The sequence below is a fragment of the Clupea harengus genome, chromosome 23 (assembly GCF_900700415.2).
Source record: "Clupea harengus chromosome 23, Ch_v2.0.2, whole genome shotgun sequence".
In the NCBI taxonomy this organism is placed as follows: Eukaryota; Metazoa; Chordata; class Actinopteri; order Clupeiformes; family Clupeidae; genus Clupea; species Clupea harengus.
Genome location: NC_045174.1, coordinates 22,542,829 through 22,568,989, shown reverse-complemented (window position 1 = coordinate 22,568,989; position 26,161 = coordinate 22,542,829). Strand labels below are relative to the sequence as shown.

General features: G+C 45.5%; 1 protein-coding gene across 1 annotated transcript in view; it reads left to right on the top strand.

Moving 5' to 3' along the window:
* LOC105897704 (NACHT, LRR and PYD domains-containing protein 14-like) overlaps window positions 1-25,442 on the top strand; it is a 75,667-nt gene extending 50,225 nt beyond the window's left edge. The window contains exons 9-11 of the mRNA XM_042703185.1: window positions 13,561-13,734; window positions 20,713-20,829; window positions 23,686-25,442. Coding sequence (XP_042559119.1) covers window positions 13,561-13,734; window positions 20,713-20,829; window positions 23,686-24,868 — 1,474 coding nt within the window. The 3' untranslated portion in view covers window positions 24,869-25,442. The remainder of the gene's footprint in view (window positions 1-13,560; window positions 13,735-20,712; window positions 20,830-23,685) is intronic.
* Window positions 25,443-26,161: the final 719 nt, after the last annotated feature.

Here is a 26,161-nt window from a genome sequence, read left to right as displayed (position 1 = left end):
AAGCTCAGTTTCAGCTCGGTCCTCGATGTCTGTTTGTCAGACTGTTGTGTCGTCTGGCTACCGTTCACAGATTCTGAGTCTAGTCCATGAGCATGCGCTGTCTGTCCTGGGTATTAATCAGACCTATCAACGAGTGCTTTGGCCTGGATTAAAGACCTCTTCTAAAGTTCTGCCACTCTTGCCATCATGTCAACTTAAGGGAAAGCCCAATCAGACCATTTCCCCAGCCCCACTCCGTCCTATTCTGGTGATGGCACATCTCTTTGAATGCATAACTGTTGATTGCATGGGTCCACTGCCCAAGTCTGGCCATCAATTTGTGTTGACCATTATGTGCGCTGCAAACCGCTATCCTGAAGCCATCCCCAAAAGCAGTGGTGAGGGGACTGATTGGGTTTCATTCAGTCTGATCAGGGTTCTAATTTGACTTTGAAACTGTTTGCACAAGTTGTGAGAGAAGTGGGGGAGTCTCAGGGCACTTTAGAGTGTTTTTCATCAGACGCTGAAAACGATGCTGCGCACATACTGTGTCGACACGAATAAAGACTGGGAAGAGAGACGGCCTCTTCTAATTATGTCCCCTCATGTCAAAACATGATTTAGAAAAACTCATTCATGCCTTTATCTGCAGCAGAGTTGACCACTGCAATGGTCTTTTCACAGGCCTCCCTAAAAAGGCCAAACAGCTTCATCTTGTGAAAAATGCAGCTGCTAGAGTTCTTACGAAAATAATTGACCATAGTATTACAATACTTACACAAGCTGCTAGTAAGTCACAGAATTGACTTTAAAGTACTGCTGCTTATTCATAAGTCACTTAATGGGACAGGACCAAATTCCAAGTTTCCAGGCAGGTGACCCGGTGCTTGTGTTACTCCCTGTCCCTGGGTCGGCGCTGCAAGTGACATTTTCTGGGCCCTATAAAGTGAGTTTCGGGTTTGTTAAACTGACTATATAGTCTGCACTCCTGATCGTAAGAGACAATCTAGAGCAGTGGTTCTTAACCTTATTGGAGGTACTGAACCCTGCAAGCTTCATCAGTGCATTCACCGAACCCTTCGTAATTGGAACAATAAAATATGATTTCTTCAAAACATAGGTATATATTTTATTAGTGCACAAAATTAACCATGCATCAGTTGCACACAAAATCACTGTGTTCAAAGAACAAAACCAACAAAACATGAATTTCACAAAAAAACATAACTCAATGAATATTTACTACAAATCAATATGACTTTTGTTCAAAAATGCACATTTTTACTAAGCAACAAAATATTGTAATCTAACAAGGCGAAGAAAAATTATGTGACTCAACGAACCCCTGGGGTTCGATCGAACCCAGGTTAAGAACCACTGATCTAGAGTGTGCCACATAAACATGTTGAAACCTTATGTTGTCAGGGCTTCCAGTAATAAGGCTGAAAGGGTATGTACAGCAGGAGAATCTGTACCCGTTGCTTTAGTGACCACACAGACTTACTGTCCTGAGGCAGATGGGCTAGCTAGAGGGGACGCTGTGCTCTATGGTGATATAATGATAGATGAACTACGGTGTGTGTGTGTGTGTGTGTGTGTGTGTGTGTGTTAGGGGCACTAATGTATGGGATTCTATGATAGAATCTAAATGAGCACGCCAAAGTTGAAGAAGGGACCGGAGGACGTAGTCAGGTATCTGGAGTTTATTTCGGCGTGGAGACCCCCTCTCAGCTGGTGCTCAGAGAAAGGCCTATCTTATTGTAGAGTATCTTGGTATTTATACAATTCAGTCATTTAGAATACAATAGGGGAGAAGTGAGAGGAAGGGGGAGACAGTGGGGTGAGGGGTTCACCTGTGGGGGGAGGGGGGTGATAACAGGGCACAAAGGGTGATAGCAGGAAGGAGGCTATCTAGGGGGGAAGGGGTTCACATGCCATTTGTTCAGGTCTCAGTGAGACAGACAGAGTACACATCCAAGAATGAGTTACAGATACAAAATGAGGCTACACTTAGTTACAACAACAGAATATCAATATTTCCGGTTCCATCAGATGCAACACAGTCTGTGATTGTGTGTGTGTGTGTCTATGTGTCCCTGTTTCGTGCAGAGTAAGGGGTATAGTGTGTAGTACCCCTTGGTGTGTCTGTGTCTGTGATGAATTAATGAATGAATGAATTAATTAATTAATGAATATGTGTGTGAGAAGGTGAAATCCCTCCCCCTTCTCACTGTTGCCCAAAGGGGGAGAAGGACTGGACTCCCCTACCTGAATGGTTGGGTCCGGGTTCCCCCACCTCTGTGGAGGGGTCCAATTGACTCTAATTGGACCAATTAAGCCCTTGGGCGGCCTTATTTAAGGTGCACCTCATTACTGAATAAGGGAGAGACAGACTGAACATGCTGTGTGTGAGAGCTGTGTGTGAGAGCTGTGTGAGAGAGCTGTGTGAGAGAGCTGTGAGAGAGAGCTGTGAGAGAGAGCTGTGTGAGAGAGAGCTGTGAGAGAGAGAGCTGTGAGAGAGAGAGAGAGAGAGAGCTGTGAGAGAGAGAGCTGTGAGTGAGAGAGAGAGCTGTGAGTGAGAGAGCTGTGTGGGAGAGAGAGCTGTGTGGGAGAGAGAGCTGTGAGAGAGAGAGCTGTGAGAGAGAGAGCGCTGTGTGAGAGAGAGCTGTGTGAGAGAGAGCTGTGTGAGAGAGAGCTGTGTGAGAGAGAGAGCTGTGAGAGAGAGAGAGCTGTGAGAGAGAGAGAGCTGTGAGAGAGAGAGAGCTGTGAGAGAGAGAGAGCTGTGAGAGAGAGAGAGCTGTGAGAGAGAGAGCTGTGTGAGAGAGAGAGCTGTGTGAGAGAGAGAGCTGTGTGAGAGAGAGAGCTGTGAGAGAGAGAGAGCTGTGTGAGAGAGAGAGCTGTGTGAGAGAGAGAGCTGTGAGAGAGAGAGCTGTGTGAGAGAGAGAGCTGTGAGAGAGAGAGAGCTGTGAGAGAGAGAGCTGTGAGAGAGAGAGAGCTGTGAGAGAGAGCTGTGTGAGAGAGAGAGCTGTGAGAGAGAGAGAGCTGTGAGAGAGAGAGAGCTGTGTGAGAGAGCTGTGAGAGAGAGAGCTGTGTGAGAGCTGTGAGAGTGAGAGAGAGCTGTGTGAGAGAGAGCTGTGTGTGAGAGAGAGCTGTGTGTGAGAGAGAGCTGTGTGTGAGAGAGAGCTGTGTGAGAGAGAGCTGTGTGAGAGAGCTGTGAGAGAGAGAGCTGTGAGAAGGTACATACATGTAGACCAAACCTGTGTGATTGGTGACCACAGAGTTGTACCTTGTCTGTTTGGCTTTAGTTTTGGTCAGTTCGTGTGTATCTGTTTTGGGGTGATCCCTGTTGTAAATAAATAGTTATTTTTTAAGAAAGCCACTGTCTCCTGCGCCGTGTGTTCCCTACCTGCAACCCCATTCAAACCAGCCTACATCCCACATCGTGACAATGTGTGTGCTATCTGTGATGAGTGGTTAGTGTGTGTCTCTTTGCGTGTGTGGCTATCTGTGATTGGTGAAGTATTGTATGTGTGTTATTGTGTGTTCATGTGTCACTGTTGGGGGTTGAGTTAGGGGAGTAAGGTGTGTGTAACACCCCTTGATGCGTGTTTGTTTGTGTGTGTGTGTGTGTGTGTGAGTGTGAGTGTTTGGCTCTCTATGATGGGTTAATTATTGTACGTGTGTGTGTGGCATCCTATGACAGAGGAAACACAGTGTGTGTGTGTGTGTGTGTGTGTGTGTGTGTGTGTGTGTGTGTGTGTGTGTGTGTTTATGTCTCACTCTTTGGAGAGGGACTTCTCTTAGTGGCTCCCTGTGATGAGTGAAGGATGATGCCATGCAGTGTGTGAGGGACACCATTTGATGTGGAGGAAGGGGTGTGTGTGTGTATGGGGCATAAATGTATGGGGTGCTATGATGGACGCAACACAGCCTGTGAGTGTGTGTGTGTGTGTGTGTGTGTGTGAGAGCATGTGTGTGAGAGCATGCGAAAGAGAGAGTGTGTGTTTGTGTGTGTGAGAGCTAGAGAGCATGTGTGTGATATCTGTGATGAGCGGTTAGTGTGTGTCTGTCTGTGTCTATGTGTGTGTGTTGCTATCTGTGATGGGTCCAGTATTGTATGTGTGTGATTGTGTGTGTGTGTGTGTGTATGAGAAAGAGAGAGCGTGTGTGTGTGTTTGTGTGTCACTGTGGGGTGCTGAGTCACTGGAGTAAGGTGTGTGTGTGTGTGTAAGGGGGAGCTCCCTTTAATGAGTGTTTGTGTATCTCCATTTGATGTGGAGGAAAGGCTGTGTGTGAGTGTGTATCGAGCACCCAGCATGTGTATGCGTGTGTTAGTATGTGTACCCTGTGATGAGTGAGTCCCAGTGAGCGTGTGTATGCCTGTGTTTGTGTGTGTGTGTGTGTGTGATTGGCAATCTGTGATGGCTCAAGTACGGTAAGTGTGTGGGTTGGTGTTGGTATAGGTAAAGGTATGTGTGTGTAATAATCACACGTGGCATTATGTTTCCCCCAGGCTGCAGCAGTGTTCCCTCACAGAGAAGAGCTGTGCTGCTTTAGCATCAGCTGGCAGATCAACCTCCTGCAGTTTGAAGACGCTGGACCTGAGTGACAATCCTGATCTTCATGATGCAGGAATTCAGCATCTCTCAGACCTCCTCAAGAGTCCCCACTGCAAGCTGGAGACACTAGTGTGAGTGTTAACACACAACAAGAGATCTGTGTGGGGGGGGTGGGGGGGCACACAATGAGGGGTGAGGGGGGAATGTAAGGATGTGTGTACTATGGTGTGAGTGTGTGTGTTTGTGGGTGGGGGGGGCATGTGTAAGGGGTGAGTGTTTACACACAACAGCAGACCTCTGAATGGGGTGTTTGATGAGGCAGGTGGGAGGACGGGACATAGTGATGGGCAAACTAAAGTGTGTGTGTGAGTGTATCCCTGTGATGACTGAAATATGGTGTGTGTAAGGGGGGCAGATAGGAATGAGTGAACTACAGTGTGTGTGTGTGTTTTCATGGGACCCTGTGATAGGATAAGTATGGTGTGTAATTTAAAGGGGGGGATCCTTCATTGGTGATGTGTGTGTGTGTGGCACCTTGTGTGTGTGTGAGTGGCATCTTGTGAAATGTGTAGTACACTTTGTGTGTGTGTGTGTGTTTGATTGGCACTCTGTGTTGGCTCAAGTATGGTAAGTGTATGGGTTGGTGTTGGTATAGGTACCAACACTTGACATGTGGACATGTGGATTACACGGTGTGTGTATATGTGTTGTGTGTGTGTGTGTGATGAATGAATATGTGTGTGATACCTGTGATGACTGGTGTTTGTGTTGCTCTCTGTGATGGGTCAATTATTGTACGTGTGTGGGGGGGGGGGGGGGGGGGGGGGCGGGTATGTGTCTAGCACCCCCTGGTGTGTGTTGGTGTGTGTGGGTGTGTGTGCATGAGTGTTTGTCTATGTCTCAATGACTGAATGAAGGTGTGAGAGCTAGGGATGGGTATCATTTGGTTTTTATCCGATACCGGTACATAACCGATACTTTTAAAACGATACCGGTGCCTAAACGGTGCCGGAACCGATACTTTTATAAAAAATTTAAAAAAAAAATGTAAAAAATTACGACATTTAAGAAAGGCTTTTTTTATTGCCAAATATATGAACTGTTTAAAGTAGATTATATATATAAATAAATACAAAACACTTTTTAACTTAAAACTTAAATAATATATGAACTGTTAACAAAAGTTTAGACTAACACACACACACACTCTGTACACACACTACAGCTTCAATACTTCAGCAATTCTTTTGTAGAAATATCAGCACCTTTCCTGACTAATCGCATGACCTGCACAGGAGAAAACCCTCTCCAATGCTGTCGATGAGGCCTGTACACACAGATATGTATCTGAAAGTACACAATTAGGGATGGGTATCGTTTGGGTTTTTTCCGATACTGGTGCTAAACCGATACTTTTAAAACGATACCGGTGCCTAAACGGTGCCTGAACCGCTACTTTTTTTTTAAAAGCACAAAGCGACGATTGACGACATTAAAGAAAGGCTTTTTTATTGCCAAGGCAATTTTTTTTCTTCAAATTGAACAATATATGAACTGTTTAAAGTATATTATAAATATAAATACATACAAAACACTTGGCTTCCAACTACAGCTTCAAACATTTTAACTTCAAACTATGAACATTATATTAACTGTAAACAACAATTTATAGTTTACTTAAATAAATATAAATAAATACAAAAAACAGCTTCAAACTTCTTTTGCAAAAATATGAGCATATTGGCCTTTGGAGTCAAAAATGTATTATTTTGTTTGCATTTATTTCATGAAATTTCACCATTTTATGATTTGTTTATACCTATCTTTTCTATCTTGTTTATAGTTACTCTTGTTACTTGAACACACTGAGTACTAGAAAATGTGTACTGCCCCTTTAAGAGACTACCGTTGGTAGTTTAGCTGTCATCTCCGTATATTTTTCAGTCTTCGGTTGCTGATCTGCCGTTGACTCTTGCCTTCTCTCCCCTCTTTTCACACAATTATTTTGTTGCATTTGCTGCACGTTGCGATGTTTGAATCTTTTTGTGCGAAATACAGCCACACTTTTGACCGTTTACCTTTCGGTATTTTCTCTGTTAAAAGGTTGATGGCTAGTTTTGTTTGTGCTTGCCTGCTCTTCACTGTCATATCAGAACCGGTTCCAATACAACTGGTAGGCTACCTACCCGGACCGAAATGCAACGCAGATTTCGGTGCTTCATTTCGGCATTTATCAGATAAGACTGTTGCTATGAAAACACCAATGAGCGTGAGCGACACAGGACAAAGTTTACATTGGGAGCTGGGGCAGTTTTACATGTGCCCCACAGAATCTGCCTAGCGACCGTGTTCAATTGGCTCAGGCACCGAAATGAAGCACCGAAATCTGCGTTGCATTTCGGTCCGGGTAGGTACCGGTTGTATTGGAACCGGTTCCATATTGGTACCGGTTCTCGGTACCCAACCCTAGTGAGAGCGTGTGTGTGTGTGTGAGAGTCTGTATATGTGTGTTTGTTTGTGAGTGTGAGTGTGTGTGTGTGTGTGTGTGATAGTGTGTTTGTGTGTGAGAGCGTGTGTGTGAGTGCTTATGAGAGAGAGTGTGTCTGTGTGAGTGTGTGTTTGTGAGAGGGTGTGTGGGTGAGACAGAGTGCGTGTGTGCGTGTGTGTGTGTGTATGTGTGTGTGTTTGAGAGTATGTGGCACCTTGTGAAATGTGTAGTACACTGTGTGTGTGTGTGTTTGTGTGTGTGTGTGTGTGTGTGTGTGTTAGGGGGAGCACCCTTTAATGGGTGTTTGTGTATGTGTGTGTGTATCACCCAGTGAGTGTACGCTTATGACATCCTGTGATGAGTGAGTCCCAGTGAGTGTGTGTGTGTGTGTGTGTGTGTGTGATTGGCACTCTGTGATGGCTGAAGTACGGTAAGTGTGTGGGTTGGTGTTGGTATAGGTAAAGGTATGTGTGTGTAATAATCACACGTGTCATTATGTTTCCCCCAGGCTGCAGATGTGTTTCCTCACAGAGAAGAGCTGTGCTGCTTTAGCATCAGCTGTCAGATCAACCTCCTGCAGTTTGAAGACGCTGAACCTGAGTCTCAATCGTGATCTTCATGATGCAGGAATTCAGTATCTCTCAGACCTCCTCAAGAGTCCCCACTGCAAGCTGGAGACACTAGTGTGAGTGTTAACACACAACAAGAGATCTGTGTGTGGGGTGGGGGGGCACACAGTGATGGGTGAGGGGGGGTCATGTAAGGATGGGTGTACTATGGTGTGAGTGTGTGTGTGTGTGTGTGTTTATGTGTATCTGTTTGGTCCTGATTAAGGGGTATGTGCATAGCACTGTGTGTGTGTGTGTGTGTGTGTGTGTGTGTGTTTCAGGAGGTGCTCTCTTTAATGGGTGTTTGTGTGTCTCTTAGTGGCTCCCTGTGATGAGTGAAGGATGATGATGCAGTGTGTGAGAACATTCCCCAGAACTCTGTTCTGCTGTTTGTGAGAGCATGTCTGTGTGACAGCGTGTGTGTGTGAGCGCATGTGTGTGTGAGAGCGTGTGTGTGTGTGTGAGATCGTGTGTGTGTGAGATCGTGTGTGTGTGAGATCGTGTGTGTGTGAGAGCGTGTGTGTGTGAGAGCGTGTGTGTGAGAGCGTGTGTGTGTAAAAGCATGTGTGTGTGAGAGCATGTGTGTGTGAGAGCATGTGTGTGTGAGAGCATATGTGTGTGTGAGAGTGTGTGTGTGAGAGTGTGTGTGTGTTAGAGCGTGTGTGTAAGAGTGTGTGTTTGAGAGAGAGCGTGTGTGTGAGAGCGTGTGTGTGTGTGAGAGCGTGTGTTTGTGAGAGCGTGTGTGTGTGTGTATGAGTGTGTGTGTGTTTGTGTGTGTGAGAGAGCGTGTGTGTGTGTGAGAGCGTGTGTGTGTGTGAGAGCGTGGGTGTGTGAGTGTGTGTGAGAGAGCGTGTGTGTGAGGGTGTGTGTGAGAGCGTGTGTGTGTGTGTGAGAGCGGGTGTGTGTATGAGAGCGTGTGTGTGTGTGTATGAGTGTGTGTGTGTGTGTGTGTGAGAGCGTGTGTGTGTATGAGAGCGTGTGTGTGTGAGAGCGTGTGTGTGTGTGTGAGAGAGCGTGTGTGTGTGTGAGAGTGTGTGTGTGTGAGAGCGTGTTTGTGAGAGAGCGTGTGTGTGTGTGTGAGAGAGCATGTGTGTGAGTGTGTGTGTGTGTGTGTGAGTGTGTTTGTGAGAGAGCGTGTGTGTGTGTGTGTGAGAGAGCATGTGTGTGAGAGTGTGTGTGTACGATTGTGTGTGACTTGTGAAGGAGTTCTCCTCTGTGTGTTCTGCGTCCGTTGTGACGTGTGTGGGCACAGGAATTTGAGGATATTGTTGACTTGTCTGAATCTTCATTGATGAAAGCTCAGTTTCAGCTCGGTCCTCGATGTCTGTTTGTCAGACTGTTGTGCCGTCTGGCTACCGTTCACAGATTCTGAGTCTAGTCTATGAGCATGCGCTGTCTGTCCTGGGTATTAATCAGACCTATCAACGAGTGCTTTGGCCTGGATTAAAGACCACTGTTGCAAAGTTCTGCCACTCTTGCCATCATGTCAACTTAAGGGAAAGCCCAATCAGACCATTTCCCCAGCCCCACTCCGTCCTATTCTGGTGATGGCACATCTCTTTGAATGCATAACTGTTGATTGCATGGGTCCACTGCCCAAGTCTGGCCATCAATTTGTGTTGACCATTATGTGCGCTGCAAACCGCTATCCTGAAGCCATCCCCAAAAGCAGTGGTGAGGGGACTGATTGGGTTTCATTCAGTCTGATCAGGGTTCTAATTTGACTTTGAAACTGTTTGCACAAGTTGTGAGAGAAGTGGGGGAGTCTCAGGGCACTTTAGAGTGTTTTTCATCAGACGCTGAAAACGATGCTGCGCACATACTGTGTCGACACGAATAAAGACTGGGAAGAGAGACGGCCTCTTCTAATTATGTCCCCTTATGTCAAAACATGATTTAGAAAAACTCATTCATGCCTTTATCTGCAGCAGGGTTGACTACTGCAATGGTCTTTTCACAGGCCTCCCTAAAAAGGCCAAACAGCTTCATCTTGTGAAAAATGCAGCTGCTAGAGTTCTTACAGAAATAATTGACCATATTATTACAATACTTACACAAGCTTCTAGTAAGTCACAGAATTGACTTTAAAGTACTGCTGCTTATTCATAAGTCACTTAATGGGACAGGACCAAATTCCAAGTTTCCAGGCAGGTGACCCGGTGCTTGTGTTACTCCCTGTCCCTGGGTCGGCGCTGCAAGTGACATTTTCTGGGCCCTATGAAGTGAGTGTCGGGTTTGTTAAACTGACTATATAGTCTGCACTCCTGATCGTAAGAGACAATCTAGAGTGTGCCACATAAACATGTTGAAACCTTATGTTGTCAGGGCTTCCAGTAATAAGGCTGAAAGGGTATGTACAGCAGGAGAATCTGTACCTGTTGCTTTAGTGACCACACAGACTTACTGTCCTGAGGCAGATGGGCTAGCTAGAGGGGACGCTGTACTCTATGGTGATATAATGATCGATGAACTACGGTGTGTCTCAGTGGATTCCTGTGATGAGTGAAGGATGATGACATGCAGTGTGTGAGGGACACCATTTGATGTGGAGGAAGGGGTGTGTGTGTGTGTGTGTGTGTGTGTGTGTGTGTGTGTGTGTGTGTGTGTGTGTGTTAGGGGCACTAATGTATGGGATTCTATGATATAATCTAAATGAGCACGCCAAAGTTGAAGAAGGGACCGGAGGACATAGTCAGGTTTCTGGAGTTTATTTCGGCGTGGAGACAATTCAGTCATTTAGAATACAATAGAAGAGAGGGTGACCACACTCTATAAGTGAGAGGAAGGGGGAGACAGTGGGGTGAGGGGTTCACCTCTGGGGGGAGGGGGGTGATAACAGGGTACAAAGGGTGATAGCAGGAAGGAGGCTATCTAGGGGGGAAGGGGTTCACATGCCATTTGTTCAGGTCTCAGTGAGACAGAGTACACATCCAAGAATGAGATACAAAATGAGGCTACACTTAGTTACAACAACAGAATATCAATACTTCCGGTTCCATCAGATGCAACACAGTCTGTGATTGTGTGTGTGTGTGTGTGTCTATGTGTCCCTGTTTCATGCAGAGTAAAGGGTATAGTGTGTAGTACCCCTTGGTGTGGGTATGTCTGTGTCTGTGATGAATTAATAAATGAATGAATGAATGAATATGTGTGTGAGAAGGTGAAATCCCTCCCCCTTCTCACTGTGGCCCAAAGGGGGAGAAGAACTGGACTCCCCTACCTGAATGGTTGGGTCTGGGTTCCCCCACCTCTGTGGAGGGGTCCAATTGACTCTAATTGGACCAATTAAGCCCTTGGGCGGCCTTATATAAGGTGCACCTCATTACTGAATAAGGGAGAGACAGACTGAACATGCTGTGAGAGAGAGAGAGAGAGAGAGCAGAGAGAGAGAGAGAGCAGAGAGAGAGAGAGAGCTGTGTGAGAGAGAGCTGTGAGAAGGTACATACATGTAGACCAAACCTGTGTGATTGGTGACCACAGAGTTGTACCTTGTCTGTTTGGCTTTAGTTTTGGTCAGTTTGTGTGTATCTGTTTTGGGGTGGTCCCTGTTGTAAATAAGTAGCTATTTTTTTAAGAAAGCCACTGTCTCCTGCGCCGTGTGTGTTTCCTACCTGCAACCCCATTCCAACCAGCCTACATCCCACATCGTGACAATGTGTGTGCTATCTGTGATGAGTGGTTAGTGTGTGTCTCTGTGCGTGTGTGGCTATCTGTGATTGGTGAAGTATTGTATGTGTGTGATTGTGTGTTCATGTGTCACTGTTGGGCGTTGAGTTAGGGGAGTAAGGTGTGTGTGTAACACCCCTTGATGTGTGTTTGTTTGTTGGTGTGTGTGTGTGTGTGTGAGTGTTTGGCTCTCTGTGATGGGTTAATTATTGTACGTGTGTGTGTGGCACCCTATGACAGATGAAACACAGTGTGTGTGTGTGAGTGTTTGGCTCTCTGTGATGGGTTAATTATTGTACGTGTGTGTGTGGCACCCTATGACAGATGAAACACAGTGTGTGTGTGTGTGTGTGTGTGTGTGTGTGTGTGTGTATGTGTTTATGTCTCACTCTTTGGAGAGGGACTTCTCTCAGTGGCTCCCTGTGATGAGTGAAGGATGATGCCATGCAGTGTGTGAGGGACACCATTTGATGTGGAGGAAGGGGTGTGTGTGTGTGTATGGGGCACAAATGTATGGGGTGCTATGATGGACGCAACACAGCCTGTGAGTGTGTGTGTGTGTGTGAGAGAGAGCGTTTGTGTGTGTGTGAGAGCGTGTTTGTGTGTGTGTGTGTGTGTGTGTAAGAGCTTGTGTGTGAGAGTGTGTGTGTGTGTGTGTGAGAGCATGTGTGTGAGAGCATGCGAAAGAGAGAGAGTGTGTGTTGAGGTGAAATGAACATTTCGGTTGACTGTGCTTAAACAACTGCAAGTCCCACAATGCACCACTAGCAGGTCAGTGCAGCCTGCTCATTATTTTAAGTGGGAACACCTGAGAAGGAAAGGAGTAGTGATGGCAGCCTGACACTGAAGCGCCGGAACGTGCTTCATACCTTAACTACACCAACCATAAAACCACTGCTCCGAAGGTTGCTTTGGTACGGAAAAATCACGTGACATATTACGTGCGAAACAGCAACTGCTTCTGAACCAGCTGAGTGGTTCACAGCACCACGCACGAAACAGTCAGTTGCCTCGTTTTGAGTCTGAATTGTAGCGCCTTCAAAGCATAAAAAGGTTTCTAGATTGTCATTGTTTTAAAGATTCGTGCCACTGTCTGGCTGGGCTAATTTAGTTGCAGCCTTGGCACATCACCAGGAGAGGTCACTGTTACTGAAGCTTCAAGTAATGAACCGATTTTTGAAACAATGTGCCTAATGGTTCAATGCTTCACCAAAGCTTCATTTGCCCATCACTAGAAAGGAGGTCTCTCAGTAAACACTCCAGCAAACATTTCAGCAGAGAGACACACACGAAAAGGATCTACTCGTGGTGCAACCAAAGAAGCCACTGGTACAGTAACTTATTGGGTTTTATTGCGATGATTATTTGCTGTTGAAAGTGCTGTTATAATCATTGATGGTTGTATAAGTTGATTGATTTGTGTAATGATACTAACCAAGCAGCACACAGCATACAGGCAGCATGCTTATCAGCTTGCTGCATGCAAGTGAGTTTGGCTTTTTGTTTTGAGTGTATTTTGTTGATTATAAATTGAACAATGATGTTTGAAGTGCTTTTCCTAAACACCTATGCTGCATACTATTTGCAGTCATTAAATAGTCACTCTGTCATTAGTTGGGATTGTTGCAGCAATTCCAACTGTTGTAAGCCTTGGTACTTGGTACTGAAATTGTTTGAAATGTATTTGAATTTTTTGTATAACTTGTGCTTTTTGTGTTTTTAAGGTTTTCAACCTAAATGAGCCAACCAGACCAAACGAACAGAGAAAAAATAAAAAATAATTCTGAGTTGGAACGAGTTGTCCCGTGCGTCCTTTGGGATTAGTGCACCAGGCCGTTTTCAAGTTGGGCCAGAGAGTAGACAAAAAACACCTGAGAACTTGACAGTGTGTGTTTGTGTGTGTGAGAGCTAGAGAGCATGTGTGTGATATCTGTGATGAGCGGTTAGTGTGTGTCTGTCTGTGTCTATGTGTGTGTGTTGCTATCTGTGATGGGTCCAGTATTGTATGTGTCAGATTGTGTGTGTGTGTGTGTGTGTAAGGAGGAGCTCCCTTTAATAAGTGTTTGTGTGTCTCCATTTGATGTGTTAGTATGTGTACCCTGTGATGAGTGACTCATGGTGAACGTGTGTATGCCTGTGTTTGTGTGTGTGTGTGATTGGCACTCTGTGATGGCTGAAGTACGGTAAGTGTGTGGGTTGGTGTTGGTATAGGTAAAGGTATGTGAGTGTAATAATCACACGTGTCATTATGTTCCCCCAGGCTGCAGCAGTGTTCCCTCACAGATAAGAGCTGTGCTGCTTTAGCATCAGCTGTCAGATCAACCCCCTGCAGTTTGAAGACGCTGGACCTTAGTATCAATCCTCTTCATGATGCAGGAATTCAGCATCTCTCAGACCTCCTCAAGAGTCCCCACTGCAAGCTGGAGACACTAGTGTGAGTGTTAACACACAACAAGAGATCTGTGTGTGTGGGGGGGGGGGGGCACACAGTGATGGGTGAGGGGGGAATGTAAGGATGTGTGTACTATGGTGTTTGTGTGTGTGTGTGTGTGTGTGGGGGGGGGCATGTGTAAGGGGTGAGTGTTTACACACAACAACAGACCTCTGAATGGGGTGTTTGATGAGGCAGGTGGGGGGACGGGACATAATGATGGGCAAACTAAAGTGTGTGTGTGAGTGTATCCCTGTGATGACTGAAATATGGGGTGTGTGAGGGAGGCAGATAGGAATGAGTGAACTACAGTGTGTGTGTTTTCATGAGACCCTGTAATAGGATAAGTATGGTGTGTAATTTAAAGGGGGGGATCCTTCATCGGTGATGTGTGTGTAAGTGTGTGTGTGTGGCACCTTGTTAAATGTGTAGTTCATTGTGTGTGTGTGTGTGTGTGTTTGATTGGCACTCTGTGTTGGCTCAAGTATGGTAAGTGTATGGGTTGGTGTTGGTATAGGTACCAACACTTGACATGTGGACATATGGATTACACGGTGTGTGTATATGTGGTGTGTTTGTGTGTGTGTGTGTGTGTGTGATGAATGAATGAATATGTGTGTGATACCTGTGATGACTGGTGTTTGTGTGGCTCTCTGTGATGGGTCAATTATTGTATGTGTGTGTGTGTGTGGGGGGTATGTGTCTAGCACCCCCTGTTGTGTGTTGGTGTGTGTGGGTGTGTGTGCATGAGTGTTTGTCTATCTCTCAATGACTGAATGAAGGTGTGAGAGCGTGTGTGTGTGTGTGTGTGTGTGTGTGTGTGTTTGTTTGTGAGAATGAGTGTGTGTGAGTGAGTGTGTGTGTGTGTGAGAGAGAATGCTTATGAGAGAGAGTGTGTCTGTGTGAGTGTGTGTTTGTGAGAGGGTGTGTGTGTGCGTTTGTGTGAGCGTCTGTGTGTGAGAGTCTGTGAGTGTGTGTGTGTGAGAGTGCGTGTGTGTGTAAGAGAGTGTATGGGGCACCTTGTGACATGTGTAGTACACTGTGTGTGTGTGGCACCTTGTGAAACGTGTGTGCGTGTGTGCGTGCGTGCGTGCGTGCGTGCGTGCGTGCGTGTTAGGGGGAGCACCCTTTAATGGGTGTTTGTGTATCTTTCAGTGACTGATTGAATGATGATGATGACATGTTTGTGTGTGTGGGGAGGGCGTGTGTGTGTGTAATGTGTAGTACACTGTGTGTGTGTGTGTTTGATTGGCACTATGTGTTGGCTCAAGTATGGTAAGTGTATGGGTTGGTGTTGGTAACAACACTTGACATGTGGATTACACGGTTGTGTGTGTGTGTGTGTGTGGAATGAATGAATGAATGAATGAATGAATGAATGAATGAATGAATGAATGAATATGTGTGTGATACCTGTGATGACTGGTGTTTGTGTGGCTCTCTGTGATGGGTCAATTATTGTACGTGTGTGTGTGTGGGGTATGTGTCTAGCACCCCCTGGTGTGTGTTGGTGTGTGTGCATGAGTGTTTGTCTATCTCTCAATGACTGAATGAAGGTGTGAGAGCGTGTGTGTGTGTGTGTGTGTGTGAGAGTCTGTACATGTGAGTGTGTGAGTGAGTGTGTGTTTGTGAGTGTGAGTTCGAGTGTGAGTATGAGTGTGTGTGTGAGTGAGAGTGTGTGTGAGAGCGTGTGTGTGTGTGTTTGTGAGAGGGTGTGTGTGAGAGTCTGTGTGTGAGAGTCTGTGTGTGTGTGTGTGTGTGTGTGTGTGTGTGTGTGTGTGTGTGTGTGTGTGTGTGTGTGTGTGTGTGTGTGTGTGTGTGTGGCACCTTGTGAAATGTGTAGTACACTGTGTGTGTGTGTGTGTGTTAGGGGGAGCACCCTTTAATGGGTGTTTGTGTATCTTTCAGTGACTGAGTGGATGATGACGTAAAGGTGTGTGTGTGTGTGTGTGTGTGTGTGTGTATGTGTGTGTGTATGGGGCACCCAGTGAGTGTACGCATATGACATCCTGTGATCAGTGAGTCCCGGTGAGTGTGTGTATGCCTGTGTTTGTGTGTGTGTGTGTGTGTGTGTGTGTGTGATTGGCACTCTGTGATGGCTGAAGTACGGTAAGTGTGTGGGTTGGTGTTGGTATAGGTAAAGGTATGTGTGTGTAATAATCACACGTGTCATTGTGTTTCCCCCAGGCTGCAGATGTGTTGCCTCACAGAGAAGAGCTGTGCTGCTTTAGCATCAGCTGCCAGATCAACCTCCTGCAGTTTGAAGACGCTGAACCTGAGTCTCAATCGTGATCTTCATGCTGCAGGAATTCAGCATCTCTCAGACCTCCTCAAGAGTCCCCACTGCAAGCTGGAGACACTAGTGTGAGTGTTAACACACAACAAGAGATCTGTGTGTGGGGTGGGGGGGGGGCACACAGTGATGGGTGAGGGTGACAGTGTGTGTGTGTTTTCATGGGACCCTGTAATAGGATAAGTATGGTGTGTAATTTAAGGGGGGGTCCTTCATTGGTGATGTGAGTGTGTGTGTGTGGCACCTTGTGAAATGTGTGAAATGTGTAGTACACTGTGTGTGTGTGTGTGTGTGTGTTAGGGGGAGCACCCTTTAATGGGTGTTTGTGTATCTCTCAGTGACTGAGTGAAGGATGATACATAAAGGTGTGTGTGTGTGTGTGTGTGTATGGGGCACCCAGCGAGTGTACTCATATGACATCCTGTGATGATTGAGTCACGGTGAGTGTGTGTGTGTGTGTTTGATTGGCACTCTGTGTTGGCTCAAGTATGGTAAGTGTATGGATTGGTCTTGGTAACAATACTTGACATGTGGACATGTGGATTACACAGTGTGTGTATATGTGGTGTGTGTGTGTGTGTGTGTGTGTGATGAATGAATGAATGAATATGTGTGTGATACCTGTGATGACTGGTGTTTTTGTGGCTCTCTGTGATGGGTCAATTATTGTACGTGTGTGTGTGTGGGGGGGGGTATGTGTCTAGCACCCCCTGGTGTGTGTTGGTTTGTGTGTGGGGGTGTGGGGGTGTGTGTGCATGAGTGTTTGTCTATCTCTCAATGACTGAATGAAGGTGTGAGTGCGTGTGTGTGTGTGTGTGTGTGTGTATCACCCAGTGAGTGTACGCATATGACATCCTGTGATGGAGTCCCAGTGAGTGAGTGAGTGTGTGTGTGTGTGTGTGTGTGTGTGTGTGTGTGTGTGTGTGTGTGTGATTGGCACTCTGTGATGGCTGAAGTACGTTAAGTGTGTGGGTTGGTGTTGGTATAGGTAAAGGTATGTGAGTGTAATAATCACACGTGTCATTATGTTCCTCCCAGGCTGAAGGATTGTCGCCTCACAGAGAAGAGCTGTGCTGCTTTAGCATCAGCTGCCAGATCAACCTCCTGCAGTTTGAAGACGCTGGACCTGAGTGGCAATCGTGATCTTCATGATGCAGGAATTCAGCATCTCTCAGACCTCCTCAAGAGTCCCCACTGCAAGCTGGAGACACTAGTGTGAGTGTTAACACACAACAAGAGATCTGTGTGTGGGGTGGGGGGGGGGCACACAGTGATGGGTGAGGGTGACAGTGTGTGTGTGTTTTCATGGGACCCTGTAATAGGATAAGTATGGTGTGTAATTTAAGGGGGGGGGGGGTCCTTCATTGGTGATGTGAGTGTGTGTGTGTGTGGCACCTTGTGAAATGTGTGAAATGTGTAGTACACTGTGTGTGTGTGTGTGTGTGTGTGTTAGGGGGAGCACCCTTTAATGGGTGTTTGTGTATCTCTCAGTGACTGAGTGAAGGATGATACATAAAGGTGTGTGTGTGTGTGTGTGTGTGTGTGTGTGTATGGGGCACCCAGCGAGTGTACTCATATGACATCCTGTGATGATTGAGGCACGGTGAGTGTGTGTGTGTGTGTTTGATTGGCACTCTGTGTTGGCTCAAGTATGGTAAGTGTATGGGTTGGTGTTGGTAACAACACTTGACATGTGGACATGTGGATTACACGGTGTGTGTATATGTGGTGTGTTTGTGTGTGTGTGTGATGAATGAATGAATGAATGAATGAATGAATATGTGTGTGATACCTGTGATGACTGGTGTTTTTGTGGCTCTCTGTGATGGGTCAATTATTGTATGTGTGTGTGTGTGTGGGGGGGTATGTGTCTAGCACCCCCTGGTGTGTGTTGGTTTGTGTGTGGGGGTGTGTGTGCATGAGTGTTTGTCTATCTCTCAATGACTGAATGAAGGTGTGTGTGTGTGTGTGTGTGTGTGTGTCTGTATATGTGAGTGCTTATGAGAGAGTGTGTCTGTGTGTGTTTGTGAGATGGTGTGTGTGTGTGCGTTTGTGTGAGAGTCTGTGTGTGTGTGTGTGTGTAAGAGACTGTATGTGGCACCTTGTGAAATGTGTAGTACACTGTGTGTGTGGGTATGGCACCTTGTGAGATGTCTAGTACACTGTGTGTGTGTGTGTGTGTGTGTGTGTGTGTGTGTGTTAGGCGGAGCACCCTTTAATGGGTGTTTGTGTATCTTTCACTGACTGACTGAGTGAATGATGATGATGACATAAAGGGGTGTGTGTGTGTGTGTGTGTATCACCCAGTGAGTGTACGCATATGAAATCCTGTGATGAGTGAGTCCCAGTGAGTGTGTCTGTGTCTGTGTGTGTGTGTGTGTGTGTGTGTGTGTGTGTGTGTGTGTGTGTGTGTGATTGGCACACTGTGATGGCTGAAGTACGGTAAGTGTGTGGGTGTTTGTGTGTCTCAGTGGCCCCCTGTGATGATTGAAGGATGATGATGCAGTGTGTGAGGGACACCATTTGATGTGGAGGAAGGGTTGTGTGTGTGTATCAGGCACAAATGTATGGAGTGCTATGGTGGATGCAACGGAGTCTGTGTGTGTGTGTGTATATGTCTCCCTGTTTGGTGCTGAGTAAGGGGTATGTGCGTAGCACCCCTTGATGTGTGTGTGTGTGTTAGGAGGAGTGTGTGTGTGTGTGTGTGTGTGTGTTAGGAGGAGTGTTTGTGTGGGTCAACACAGTGTGTTTATATGTCACTCTTTGGTGCTGAGTGAAGGGTATGTGCGTAGCACCCCTTTATATACTGTATATATGTGGGTGTGTGTGTCAAGGTATGAATGAGGTTGTGCGTTTATATGTCACTGTTGTGTGGCACTTTGTAATTAGTCAAGTATAGTACGTGTGGGGGTGTGTGTTGGGCACCATATGATAGATGAAACACATTTTGTGTATGTCTGTGTGAATAATTGTGTGTGTGTGTGTGTGTGTGTGTGTGTGTGCTGTTACCTCCAAGGATGTATATCTGTTATTTTATTAAGATAACTCATGAAAAGCGTTGTTGTTCCGTTGGTTTCATTCTCCTGAGCTTGTTGTTCTCTGTTCTGCTGTGTGTGAGAGCATGTGTGTGTAAGAGCGTGTGTGTGAGGGAGTGTGTGTGTGTGTGTGTGTAGCCTGTCTAGTTGATGCTAACTCTTTCTCGTCTTAGTTGGCTGTAGGCTTGCAAGCAGAGTGGTGATCACTTAAGTTCCCATAATATATTATTAGTTTTTGGAGGACATAAGGAGGTTGGGTGCTGTTTGCTATTATTAGTCTCTGGAGGAGCCGTTTGTTTCCCTCCCCTTGTTTAACTCTGTTTTTCGTCAGAGAGGGATTTTGTGAAGTTTTGTGTTCTTTATATTTATTCTGTGATCAGGTGAGGTATTTTTGTGAATTTTCAGTTAGCTGTTGTTTTGTTTATTATCAGCACTCTGGTGAGCAAAGGACCATGAAGAGGAGTTTTAGAGTTTAGGGTGGCTGGCTTGAGACCAAATGGGGGTGTCGGTGAGAACACACTGTCCAGTCAGGATTCACAGTTCACAAGGGTCATTTATTAGAGTTCCAGTGAGGATATGAGTAGGACTGTATGGATGTGTGTGTGTGTGTGTGTGTGTGTGTGTGTGTACAAGCATGTGTGTGGTTCCTAGGAGGAAAGGAGAAATGAAATACAATCAGCTCCAAACAATGCCATAATACAAACGATGCCAACGATGTTACACTACATAAGTCAATCAATCATTCCATGTGCCACATAATAATTACTGTAACTGTACATCATTAAGCACAACATAAGGTCTCAGCCTACACAGCCAATACATGAGCATATAAACTTAAGGTAAGAAACAATTCACTGGCACATTTCAGTTCATTTTTATCTCTAAACTAAATCCGGATCAGTCCATTGAAGTACAAGCAACAATTCACTTCCATGGCTCAGATAACGCACACAGGAGGAGCACATGCAGCAGCATCCAGGTTCTCAGTGTCTCTGAGTGAAAGGAAGTCGCTGTGGGCACAGGTGTGGCTAATAAGGTTGGTGGCAGGGTGTGGCCTAATAGGCAGGTGATCAGGGCTAATTGGAGCTGAGTGAAACAGAATGGGGAAATGAACAGGCTGGGAAAGGGGCGTGGCAGTGAGTCTGTGAGGGAAGCAGGGAAACTGAAAATCTTCCAAACACTAATATCATTACTTGTGAATCAACTGTGCTAGCTTACATGACATTTAGTTTGGATCTGTCACTTCTCACACATCACTAGGTGATACTGGCCTCCAATGACCTCCAGTCTACGTAGCCATTACTTTCCTCTGTCTGACCGTGTGTGTGTGTGTGTGTGTGTGTGTGTGTGTGTGTGTGTGTGTGTGTGTGTGTGTGTGTGTGAGAGAGTGATGTGAGTGTTCAGCATCTCAGATGTACTGAATAATCAAATCCCCTCTGCAATGTGGAGAAACTAGCATTTTCACACATTAATAATCGTTTGTCTTCTAGAGTGGGTAATCATGTAGTGGGTCTCTCTCTCTCTCTCTCTCTCTCTCTCTCTCTCTCTCTCTCTCTCTCTCTCTCTGTGTGTGAGTGTTCAGCATTAACTATAGAATCCCCACTGGAGGAACTAGCATACCTGTTAACACATTAATAATCGTTTGTCTTCTAGAGTTGATCAAGGTATCTTCAGAAAGGAGAGTCCAGCAGCAGCAGCAGCAGCCTCAGATGACCAAGACCAAGACCTGCAGCATCCAGGAGCACAGCTGCTCTCTGTGGACACTCCCAAGTGAGTCTGATGGACAGCAGCACACACACACACACACACACACACACACACACACACACACACACACACACACACACACACACAGTCTTCAGGAGGAACTCAGAGAGAGAATGAGGTCATGAGGTTTGGGATGAAATGGAGGGTGTGTGTGTGTGTCGAGAATTGTCTGGCATAATTTTACGCAGATCCCTGTTTATTATGTGTCTGGTAACAAGCATGAAGATAGCCTTTAAACAGATTTACACACACCACTGGCAAGTCCCGTATCCTGTGACATCTGTCGGCCTGCTACACAACGGACATTTACGAATATGAAAGACACTCACAGAAAACTAATGGATGAGTTTTCAGCATGATGAAAAACTGGTTAGGAAAAGCCTGGACACAAGAAGGTGTGGGTGAAATTGGTACCAGCCTCACATGGGAGTACCAGACTATGTAGGTAACTTACCCTGTGAGCAGGAGCCGGGTGAATGTGGGTGCAATTGTGTGTAAATTGTGATACCGTCTTTGCGAGGGCCACCAAGACACACTGGTGCTGTCCTTGCAACAGCAACAATATGTTGGTAGTCTCACCCGATTGGACAGGCATCAACCATTCAACACAAAGGCAGATCAATTAAGTTGAACACCTAGGGGGCGCCACACAAAGTGTAGTGTCCTCCACGTGGTCAAAATAATGATAATCCACAAATCAGTCTCGTTAAATATATCAGTCTCATAAAATATATTATACTATCAATTTGGAACTCCGATTAATAATTAAATTATTAACTACAACCAAAGTTACCTTACCAATAGTATAGTTGAAGGTCATTAGAATTCTGAATAGAAGAGGTTGGCAACGTCCATTCTTGTGCAACATTAAATAAACCAGCGTATATAAATCAAAGTATTTATTTACACAATGATAAGAAAATAACACACAATATGTAATCTAGCTAAATGTAACTAACCAATGAATTGAAGGAATAGGTGTATGTGTAATCGAGAGGGAGTGTGTGTGTGTGAGCTTGTGAGCTCGGGGTTGCGCTGTTAGGAGCGCGCCAGAAAGAATGTGCGTGTGTGTTCCTTTGTCTGATCACCGTAGTTCCGCGTGCATGTGTGTGCACGCACGCGAACATACATGTGATGTGAACAAGGACGAGCCTATGTGCAGCGCGAAGTTCGAGTATTCTCTTCGCGTGTGAGGCTATGTGAAGGCCAATGTATGTGTAATCGTGCGCGATTAAGATGCCATGTTAGGAAAGAGGGAAATGGTTAGTGATGCATGCAAGACTCGATGTGTCTGAGAAGCAATCCTAACGATAAGCCTTAGATGGTGTGGCGAAGCCAACTACCAGCTAACAATGAACATATACATCACAGTTACGTTCAGTAAACAAAACATATGAAACACATGAACAATGGCATGTAAACAGTCTTATGCTTAGCCAGGTTGTGAATAGCTAGGATAGCTAAATGCCCAGTTAATGTCAGAGTTACCAGTCCTTTGGGAAAAGTGTTGGGCTGGTCCGACGTGGATAAGGCAGAGAAGCGATGATGCCGTCCGTAAATGGAGAAAGTTGTCCTTGCTGTGATGTCTGTGTCCCTGCAGTTTAGATCGGAGGATTTGATCGCTCAGAACGTTGCAGTCTGCCTTTTGTTCCCGTTGTGTGGAGTTAGCTAGCAGGTCTATCGTTAGCTGCTTTCGCTAAACTTACTGCGTCTCACTGAGCAGTTCGTTGACAGAGATCTTAGGCGTGTGTCGGCCGTAAGACGTGAGAACAAAGAGAGTAGTTCTTCACCGTGTGACGGTGTGCTCCAAGCGGTGTTGGAGATGAGGAGAGGTCAAGACGGTGCGCCTGGCTGGAAGGCCAGCGGAGAGAAAGAGAGGTCTTGGCCAGGTGGGCGCCGACAGAAAAAGAGTCACATCTGGGGAGATGCGGCTATTATCCACGCTCAGGTGGGCGTGGTTAAGAAAAGCATCAGGTTACATTTTTATGACAGGTAAAACCTGACGTAGTTTCCGGGGGAACCCATAGACAAGTTACTGATTAAAGTCAACCACAATGGACGAATTCCAGTGTACCTACAAAGGTGTGATTAAGAGGATACTGTCATGTACTGATAGACTGTTGAAATGGACTGGTCCACAAGTAAAGCACAGCACATGTGTCGTTTTCTGTCAAAGGAGGAGTGGAGGCAACCGCTGGTGAAAATCATTCAGTGCCCTGCTTCAAAAAGACATATTATTATCATTATTATTAGTAGTAGTATTATTATTATCATCCAGTTATTACAGTTATTGCTCTCTGTGGACACTCCCAAGTGAGTCTGATGGACAACCGCACACGCACACACAAGCACACACACACACACACACACTAACACTCTTCAGGAGGAACCCAGAGAGAGGATGAGGTTATCAGTCAGGAGGTTTGGGATGAAATGGAGGGAGAGTGGGGTGAAAGTAGCCATTACTCTCATCTGACTGAGTGTGTGCGTGTGTGTGTGTGTGTGTTTGTTTGGGATGAAAGGAAGGGATAATAGCCATTATTCTCTTCTGTCTGAGTGTGTGTGTTTGTGTGTGTTAAGAATTATGTGTCTGGTGTTTGTATTGGGGATACAATGGAGGGAGAGTCTTGTGAACGTAGTCTTCCCTTTCCCCCGACTGATGAAACATCAGGTTTCCTCATGAAGAGAACACCTTGACCTGTTCAGAGGGAGAACCTTTTCATTAGTGTGTATCTTTGTGGTTATGCTGGTTTATCTGTGTTCAAGCTGTGTGTGTGTGTGTGTGTGTGTGTGTGTGTGTGTGTGTGTGTGTGTGTGTGTGTGTGTGTGTGTGTGTGTGTGTGTGTGTGTGTGTTAAAGGGAGGAGTACCACAGTGAAGATCAACAGAAGAGCTGTGAAGCCTGTAATGAAGTTCCAGACTCCAGCCACTGGGTCCTGGTGGAGCCTGACGTCTCCACAGAGAAGAGCGTTTCAACCTACAGCCTGAGCTCTCCTGCAGGGAGGTATGAGTGCTCAGAGTCTGGTCTGCGCTGGTCGTGTGCTGGTCAAGTCACCCTGCAGTACCGCTTCATAGACTGGCATCTCTTGGCTGGAGAGCTGCCTCACATGCAGTACAGACCAGCTGGCCCTTCGATGGACATCAAGCTCATCTCAGGAGAGCTGGAGGAGATCCACCTGCCACATTTCCTCTGTTTGGGAGGTAGTCAGTCCTGTCTGAAGGATTTTGGGATGGTTCTGCATAAGAGGGACAGTGGAGTGTGTTTGGAAAAGTGTGAGCTGAGTCGCTTCCATGCCAGGCTGGTGAAGCCCTCCTTTTCTTGGTTTGCACCAGTTCTTGTTTTGTACTCTTTGATATCTTCCCTGTGCCCTTGGATAAAGATCCATGCTGATGTTAGAATCTATCAGAGCAGCATAGATTCATTAATTTTCCGCACATACCTCCTGCCAGCAAATACCCGTCTCAGAAAGTTAATAAAGGACCAAGAATTGGAGGAACGATACAGAGGCGTCATGCTCGCCAAGGACCGGCCTAAGAAATGTCTTCCGATGGATAAGTCTTATGTTTTAAAGACCACCTGCAATGCCTATATCAGTTCAGGAGAACTAAACCTTACTTACAACGATGATGTTCCCAACTACATCGAGGTGCACCTAAGCGAGGCTGTCGACTTCAAGATGGAACTTCTCAGCTCTGTAGACCAACAGCAACACTGGGAAGCAAAGGTCCGGAAAACTGAATGCCTTTGGAACAAATCCCAACAGGGTGGTGAGAGCACATTAGATGCTGAAGAATTCCTCTTCAGACATCGGGCAGTTCTTATTCAGAAGGTTCAGAACGTGATACAGATAGCAGATCAGATGCTGTCACAAAAACTTATCAAAAAAGAAGTGTATGACAACATCAAAGTGGAACAGACTGAACAGGAGAAGATGAGACGCGTGTTTGATGCCCTGGTATCTCATGGGCCTGGAGGGAAGAGGGAGTTCCTCAGAATCCTCCAGAAGGAATGCCCTGACCTGCTGCAAGAGTTGGGCAGATGATCCTCCTGACCATGGGACTCCTGGATGGGGATTATGTTCAAATATCCTTCAGCTATTGATTCATAGCTTTGTAACTTTGGCTGTACTTGTACTCAGATGGTCAGTGTATAGGAGTATGGAGCCACAGTTGGCATTTCCAAAGTGCTATGAAATGAAATTAGAGAGGTGTTCATAATGTCAAATTGTATTTTCTGTTTTTCATAATGCTGTTATTGATACATTTGATGGCTACATTTGTTTACATACATCATAGGGGAAGATATAAGGGAAGTATGGATTTGCAATAAATTTAGCAATACTTGAAATATGAAAGTGGAGTCAAAATATTAAATATTTTTCCTCCACATAAGAGTTGGCCTTCAGTGGTTGAAACTCATACTCCAAGCCCTGGGGAGATGTATATAATAGGTATATATTTTGATTATTATTTTTCTTCAGATTAGCATTTTCATAAAATATATATGTTGAATCCTGAAATGTATACATATTCATATTTTCTTATAATAAATTAGGATGATGAAGGTTGTTGTAATTACTGTGATGGATGTTTTTTCATTAAAATGGACTATCATTATATTGTTGTGCAACTTGTACTTTTTTATATATATATCTGGGAAGTTCAATTTGTTCTATGTCTAGGTAATATGGCCCCACTAGAATATTTCTGCAAGAGCAGACTTTAACTTTAATTTAATTTAATTTAATTTAATTTAATTTAATTTAATTCAATTCAATTCAATTCAATGGTATTTACATAGCGCCAAAACAATAGAATTGTCTCAAGGCGCTTTACAGAGCCCAGTGCCTGGACCCCCTTAGAGCAAACACAATGGCGACAGGGGCAAGAAAAAACTAGGGTATTAATAAGACCTATCAACGAGTGCTTTGGCCTGGATTAAAGATCGCTGTTGCAAAATTCTGCCAGTCTTGCCATCATGTCAACTTAAGGGTAAACCCAATCAGAACATTTCCCCAGCCCCACTCCGTCCTATTCTGGTGATGGCACATCCCTTTGAATGCATAACTGTTGATTGCATGGGTCATGCAGACGAAGCCTAGTTTAAATCGCGTGCACATGAACCCAGCGAATCCGATTGACTCAGCTGTAGTACATCCCCCACGCCTGCTGTTGGCACTTTAAGGTGCTACAGACAACTGAAGAAAACAGAGAAGAAGACAGGAGCATGCTAATAAAGTAACATATGACAGTAGTTGAGCTCCAACTACCAACGTTTAGCTTAGCCGCATAGCCTACATTTAATCTGCACAGTAACACATTATGGTGGTTTATAA